Here is an 8269-nt window from a genome sequence, read left to right on the forward strand (position 1 = left end):
AGAAGAAGAAGAAGAAGAAGAAGAAGAAGAAGAAGAAGAAGAAGAAGAAGAAGAAGAAGAAGAAGAAGAAGAAGAAGAAGAAGAAAGAAAGAGAACCTAGACATGATTGCAGAATACTTGGAGCTCTGTCTGTTAACCCCAGTTCGCACCAGAGGCAAGACTGACCATCTTCATAGGCACCACACTGAATATATCCTGAAGATCAAGATGTGTCACTTTAGGAACAGCGTATACCCCCAACCACGCAGAATGAACCACAGCTTGGGATATGAACAAGGCACAAGACAGGAAAAGCCACTGCCCAGTGGGCAAAGGGTCAATTCTCTGTGGAAGCTGCCTGTGTGTCCAGCAAGCCTTCTTCTGCCCATCTGAGCCCTCCAGGCACTGAGGCCTAGGTCACGTAGAAGGAGTGACAAGGCTTCTTACACAATAACTTCATAGCTTCTAAAACTGCACATACTGAACATAACCTGACTTTCTCTTGACAACCTGTACAACAGAATTAGAATTTCAGAACTTCAAAGAACCTCTAAGATTATCAAGTGCAATTCCTGACCCAAACCTGAACTACCAAATCAATCACTGTACTTAGCTTCGTACTAGACCAGTCTTGGACTGTCAGCTTCCAAGCTTCAACATCCCAGAAGAAAAGAACTCTAGCTGTTGATTTTAGTAGTTTTGTGCCATTGTTTTATTTTATGTCCTTTCCCAGCTGAGTGAGGTACAACTGTAGCCTTGTGTGTGCACCTCGTGAGGGACCTGCCGCTGAGTCATCTCCTGCCCTGTACTCCAGGAGAACAGAAAAGTGAGTCTGCTCAAATATCTTCAAAAGGAAGAACAGATCAAGACAAAAATTATTCCTGCCTAAGAGCAAGAGCTTGCCTTCTCCTCCTCTGAGTTAATTTTCTAGATAAGTGGCCTCCATATAAGTGAAGTGACAGTATATATGCTAGCAATTTCCTTTTCAAGGTAATACAGGCCCTTGCAAAGCGAAGTCGACACCAATAAGTGCCATAACTGTACTCAGTTTTCATTAATCTCTTGAAATTTTTCATGAAACTAGGAGATGTAAATATTCAGAATGCATGCAGTAAGTAAGAGGCTCCTGAACTATATAGTGAGCAGGGAAGTATATTCATTCCTAGAGAAGAGGAATATGCAATTAAATAAGCTACTTAGAATTGTGTGTAAAACTGGCTAAATTAACAAGGTATCTGATTTCCTGAAAGTGATTGCATCCAATAAACAGAAAGAAAAGGAGAGAAGCTGTTCATGTCATAGTAAAAGGTAGCTGTCTTGATTTGTTCACTGCATGGAGTGAATACAGACAGAAACTCAGAAGGAGATACACAGATGCGCCGACTCTCATGAGGAAAACAACACAAACCATGTAAGAGAATTCTATCATATTAGGAGCCATAATTTCTCAACCTTTGTGCAGGGAAGGAGGAGAATCTTAAATTTTCCATTTCTCAGTCTTTATGATCTAAAATTAAGGACTATTAAAATAATTTCTTAACATTTCAAGAACTAAATTTATTTGGCTGATTCAATATATGAAAATGTAACTTCCAAAAATAGAATATGCCTGCTTACCCAGGCTTCCTTACCCTTCATGGAGGACTTTATTTCTTGATTTGGTGAGTAGGGAAAATGGTTTCCCTTCATGCAAAATGCCACCAGAGATAAAACACCTGAGAACGAGGCTGTGATGAGCCACGTCCTTGCTGGGCCTCTGCACAGGGATATCTGGCAGGTTCCCAGTGCGTGCGCAGTTCAACACCTTAAAGATGCTTTGAAAGAGCTTTTCTAGTGCTCAGGCCCAAGGGTATTGCTTCCCTAGCAGCACTGTCAAATATACAAACTGTGCTGTTAGCACAATTTGCTAAGAGGTCAGAGACAGAGAGACAGAGACACACAGCCAGCGAGATAACAGTACAATTATATTACTTTAAATATTGGTTCTCTTCTCTTTTTAGCTGAGGAAAGGTTCTAATGAGGTTCTTGTCTCTAACATTATAGCACTTTTCTCTATAATGTTAATCAGGTTTAAAATAATTATCTAAATTTCATTTTCATTTTATTTTATTCTTTTTCACATTTAATTCAATCTGACTATAAACTTCTGAGTTCACATTTTATAGATAAAACAGTTTTTCTGAGTTCTTCTGCATGCCCTTACCATCACTTTATTCACTGCAAATTTGCCAGTTGAGGGATTTGCATAAACTAGGAAAGATACTGCAATGAAAATTCCTGAGCCAGAGAGATAGCTCAGTGGACTAAGCATCTGCTTAGGCAAGCTCAGGGACCAGGATTCAATCCTTGGCACCACATGCCATCCAGCCCCCAGACATGCTGAATGGGATCACTGACCAAGTATGGTGGCACAGGCCTGTAATCCCAGTTCTGGGGAGGCTGAAAACAGGAGGATCACTATGAGTCTGAGCTGCATAATGAGACTCTGTACCACATACATAAAAAAAGAAAATTCCTGAAAAAATACTACATGAGGTAAGCTAGAGTAAGCCATTTTATTTTTCCAGAAGACACCGTGATAGACTGTGCCCCACAACACCCCAGACATAAATACCTGCAGGTACTGCTTTTCTGCATCACTTCTGCCCTGTGATAGCCAGACAGTTTGCAAAATCCATCATTGCTGTACACGATAGGCCAGTCCACTATCTGGGCATTCCCCAGCACAAAGTTAGTATCTGTTCAAAAAAAGAAGGGGAAGGGCACATGAGATTCAATACGACATGAATAATGTCCATCAATCCAGCCATTCCTACTTCCCTTTAAAACAAAGTTTCTTGAACAGAAATATGGCCCTGTGAACCTGTGAGGAATACAAATGGTCAGTGCTTTAGAACTGAATATTTTGAATACAAATACTAACTAGGGTAACTATAATCCAAGAACAAGGTAGTAAAGGGGGTAAAGGGGTATGATTTACCAATTCACCAGCCAATAAATCCTGCAGAAATTCACTAGATTCCTATGAGACATAGTTAAGTCCTACCTAATTTTTTCATTCTAGTGGACGAAAACCAAAAATAATTTCTTTTGGGCATTGTCCAGTATCTTAGCCTTGTCAGTCCTGTGGCCAAAAGATACACGATGGCTTTATTAATCCTGTTTAACATTTGCCCATTCTAGGAGAAAGTCTTCCTGAGGCAGAGAAGAGGCCTCAGAGAGCAATCACTCTGTAGGGAAACCTCTCCTCTATGCGGAAGAGCACCAAAACCCTCTTGTCTCTGTAGAGAGTAATAGAGGTACCCACACCACAGAGCCTTCTTAGGAGGCCAGAGAGCTGCACATTTGTGCTCTTTACCAAGTGCCAGCCAATCACCCATGCAGAATGCAGTGAAGTGGGCCAGACGTGGTTGGCTGCCTTAGCATATTCTCATTACGTCTGACATTTTTGGAGTTCAGAAGTATTCGGCACTTTTTGTGTTTAGGGAATCAACCATCCTGTTTTCTTTTCAAGAATTTAAGCAAATAATGTTTGGAAGTTAAATACAGTCATGGTGGGGGAGGGTGGGGAGAAAGTTTACACTGTGTAGAATCAGTGTTCTTTGCCGACTGGGAAATCAACTTTGATCTGGGACAGAATTTGTAATTTCTGCACAATACGAGTAACCATCCCTTTATTTCTGAGGGAGAGGTGCCTGTCTGGGTCAGACAGGCTCATCCACCCTTTATGGACCAGGGTACTTCTTGATTTGGTAGGTTTGAGAAAATGATTAGATTACACGCCTCACAAAAGCCCCTGAAGACAGCAGACTTCTTCACCACTTACAAAGAGTGAGCAGCCGCAGGTCTTAGTGCACCAAGCCCTTACAGAGAAAGGAAGAGTAGCTAAATATACTCATCTATGCTTAAGAATAGTTTTATCTATTTAAAGAGAACATAAAAATTTCAAGAAGAGAATCTATAAGCCTACTATTTTTATAAATACACTTTTAATGAAAATCTACAACCGCCTTTCCGTTTACCTCCCCCATCCATATTTAAATGCTTTCTGAGTGCCCCAGAAGACCCTGATGATATCCCCAGTGGTCAGACAGTCCCGGCACTCACAGCATCTATTAACACAAACAAACACATATACAACTAATTGGACAAATAGGTGAGAAAGTGATGGGGGCTGTGTGTTAGCAAGGGCAACAACACAGCTTATTCTAGTCTACAAGGATGAGCAAGGGTCCCTTAAACATTTTCCATGGCACAGATAACTCAAAAGCAACAGATAGAAATAAAAGTATGATCCCTCCTTTGGTGAGCTCAAGATGGGAGGGGAGGACAGCAGTCCTGCAGGAAGAGGCCCCAGCACAAACCAAGGCAGAGCAACACATAACATGTAGCCTACCTGTGGACAAACAGAGCTCCACATCCAAAGGTAAATGGCTTTCTGGTTGTGGACTATTCCTACACTCAGTAAATGGAAATGTAACTTGAAACAAAGTAAAACTTAATTAGGAAAGTAACCCAGTGCTTAAAAGTTAGCTTGCATTCGTGGACTGGAAGATTTAATGTTGTTAAAATGTTCGTGCTACCCAAAATGATACAAGTCCTATCAAAACTCCAGTGACATTTTTCACAGAAATATAAAAATAACCCTAATATTCTTATGGAACAATGAATACCCTCATCTAAACACACTCAGTATCTAAGAAACCCTTGAGAAATCAAGTTCACATAAAACTAACCATCAAAAACAAACCATCATCAGTGCAGTTGCTTAGTTTACAGGTATCAGCATATATAGTTAGGGTGAGAATCCTACCAATTCACTGCTAGTTTCAAAAACATGCTGAAGATTCTCAGGATCATTGCCTTATCCATCTGGTGCTCATAGATGTATGGTTTTGCCCCTGTCATGTGTCCTAGCTTTTTTCCTTGCCCTCTCTTCATTATCTAATCCTCAAGTTCTCGCTTTCTTTTTCACTGTGTTATAACTTTCTATTTGTATTTCTTCTTTTGATTTCTTATACTAGAAAGACTACACGAGATTTACACATGTGGGTCTGGTTTATTTCACTTATGAGTATATCTTCAAGTGGCATCCACTTAAATATAAAGGCTTCGAGTTTATCATTCTTTATAGCTGAGTAATACTCCATTGTATACAAATACCACCCTTTTTCATCCATTCCTCAGGTGACAGGCATCTTGGTTGTTTCCAAGATTTGGCTATCACAAATTGTGCTGCTATAAACATAGGTACACATATATCACTATGATACGATGTGTTCAGATCCTCTGGGAAAATTCCCAGTAGGGAGATAGCTGGTTTGAATGAGATTTTGAGTCCTAGTTTTTAAGGATTCTCCACTCTGATTTCCATAATGGTTGCATCAGTCTACATTTCCACCAGCAGTGGAGAAGGGTTCCTTTTTGCCCCACGGCTTCTCCAACATTTATTGTTGGTTGATTTCTTTATGATAGCCATTCTTTCTAGGGTGAGATGGTATCTCAGTGTTGTTTTAATTTGCATTTTATGAATGACTAGTGATGTGGAGCATTTTTTCATAAATTTATTCACTTCTTTAATTATGCCTGGTGAGAAGTATGCTCACCTCAGATGCCCATTTCTGGATTGGGTCTTTAAATTTTGGGGCTCTAATGTTTTTTAGTTCTTTATAAATTCTAGAGAGCAAACCTGCAGCAAAGATAGCAATGGGTAATGGTAGGGTCATGCTGGGAATGCCTGTCATTCTGGTCTTCTAAATAAGTTCTGTTTGTCATGACATACCAATTACTGCCATGCTGTCTCTCAAGTAGATGTTTGTTTGTTTGTTTTTTTAAAAAAGGGGGGTATAAATGAAAAACAAGGGACAAGAAAAAAAAGTCACAGGACTGTCCTGCTACAATGCTGTATATGGTTAGATTTCTAAATTTCTGTGTAAAAATATGTAACTGTTTATTCCCATTTTTTAATTTTTTAATTTTTTATTTTTTTTCTTCATATTCTTTAGGGACTTAAAGTTTAACATCTCAACACTTGATGGAAAATACCTGTTCCATGTTATGACTTAGATGTTTGATATTCAGACAGATAATGAAGTTAAGTTCTACAGCCTATGGTGTAGGGTAATAATAATAAGATTCTCTTCTGGAGGGTTAACAACTTAAGTTTACAGACCAAAAGTTAGAGAAAAAGAAGGGCTACAAGGACTGCCAACATTTTGGCCCTAGCCTTTCAAGTTTGGTGAAGACTCAGGACATAGAAGAACCTATAATTCTGTTTGTCCCAAATTTTCTGATCAAGAAGATTATGGGGTCACAGAGGAAAGTGATCAATGATATAGAGTGTGCCTAAGGAGAGTCACAAGGAGAGAAAACATTCTCTCAGGCTTTCACAGAGAGCAAATGGGTCAAGCAATGGCCGTGACTCATCCACATGGCTGACACTGACAAAGGATCTACAAACTGCGGTACAGGGTTTCATGATAAATCCTAAGGGAATTTGACTGACCTTACCAGGTACAAAAGTTACATTTCTTGTTATATAGATCTTGCTTTATCTTGGTCTTAACCATCTAGCAGAAAAGTATAAAAATGAGGTATAAAAAGTAATGCCATATTAGTAAGCTGAGTTGTAAAAGGCTCAAGTCAACAACTTCTGACATTGCCAGTCTTACGGAAAACCCACTACTATTATGGACTACTGCACTACATTGGAATATTTTGCTGAATTCACGCTCCTACAATATTTAAATGATGAGGGAATACCCTTCTCTGGCAAAACTTAACAAAAAAGGGGGATACAAATGAGCAATCATTTTGTATATCTATATTCAAAATAGGATAGATATACAGCTGTGTTCTCATTTCAATGAATAGAATGATTTGTTCTAGATTTGTTCTAATAATGTTTGTGAACAGGATATCATATCTTCATCTTTTACAATAAATAACCACTAAGACAACAATATGCAATGTATTAATTATTGAAACTGTGCTAGTAATTGGTTTTGAAACTGTCTCATTGCTATTTGTTTCTCAATAAAATTATTTTTTAAAAAAGTCAGAGGACCAGCCAAATAGCTCAGCAGATTAAAGTGCCTGGAGGCAGGCAAAGGGGCTGGGGTTCTATCCCCAAGCCTGCCATGCCACCCTCACCCCTGGGGTGCACTGAGACAGCAATTGAGACTGGGCATGATGGTGTATGCCTATAATCTCAGCTGTTGGGAGGCTGTACACAAGAGGATCACTACAAGTCCAATCTAGTAGACCTGCCATAAAATACAAAAGAAAAAAACAAAAACAAAAAAAAGCAGGTAGAGGGTGCCATTCTTTCACATCTAGCATATTCAAGACTCCAGGTTTTGAATATGTGACTATTCACATAAGTGAATAATTGCTATAAGTAAATTTTTCACCTCTGTGTCCAAATCCCTAAGCAAAACAACTTTACTTTTTAATATTAAATTTATTGAGAAAGAAATAACAATGAGACAGTTTCAAAAGAGGTTAATAGGACAGTTACAGTTACAATAATTAATACTTTGCATATTGTTGTCTTTGTAATAGTTACTCATAGTACAAGATGCAGATATGATATCTTGTCTTAGCACTATTACTACAAATCTTTCTTTTCATTCAACTAAGGGAAAGTAGCTATATATCTATCTTAACTTTGTATATATATATATTTTTTTTAATTAATTTTATTGAGAAACAAATAGTAATGAGACAGTTTCAAAACAGAAGTAGGGGCGTTCCGGGAATCCCCAGAACCAGTCCTAGCCCAGGTCCGGTGAGTGTGTGGGAGAGCTTCCAGCTATCCTGCGCCGGGAGGACCAACTCCGGGTTCCAACCCTGGCACAGCGTGGGTGAGACCTCTTCCCACCCCCTTGGAACACCGCCCACCACTCCGCAGCACATCCCCCACCCCGCCCGCAAGTAGGAATTTCTGCCGCTTTCCAGGAACCCCCAGACCCAGTCCTAGCCGAGGTCCAGTGAGTGTGTGGGAGAGCTGCCTCTCCCCCCTACTCCACCTTTTCCCCTCCAGGCTCAGCTCAGGCCTGGCATATAGGCCTGGGGTGTAACCTTGCAGCTGCAATCCCTACAAAGAGGGTAGAGGATAGAACCACCCAGCTAGTCAAGGAGTAGAATATCTTGCCACAGAGGCAAAACAGGCTCACCCTCAAGGGTAGCAGAAGGAAGGAGCTGAGCACAGCAGCCAGACCCAAGTCAGGCACAGCTGGATAAATCCAGACTTTGTAGATCTGCACCTGAACTTCAGTACGTGCTAAGG

General features: G+C 39.9%; 1 protein-coding gene across 1 annotated transcript in view; it reads right to left on the reverse strand.

The window, feature by feature from the left end:
* Kcnh1 (potassium voltage-gated channel subfamily H member 1) overlaps window positions 1-8269 on the reverse strand; it is a 468268-nt gene that overhangs the window by 434278 nt on the left and 25721 nt on the right. The window contains exon 2 of the mRNA XM_004641166.2: window positions 2594-2717. Within this exon, the coding sequence (XP_004641223.1) occupies window positions 2594-2717 (124 nt within the window). The remainder of the gene's footprint in view (window positions 1-2593; window positions 2718-8269) is intronic.

Source organism: Octodon degus, unplaced genomic scaffold, assembly GCF_000260255.1.
Source record: "Octodon degus isolate 3935 unplaced genomic scaffold, OctDeg1.0 scaffold00131, whole genome shotgun sequence".
Lineage (NCBI taxonomy): Eukaryota > Metazoa > Chordata > Mammalia > Rodentia > Octodontidae > Octodon > Octodon degus.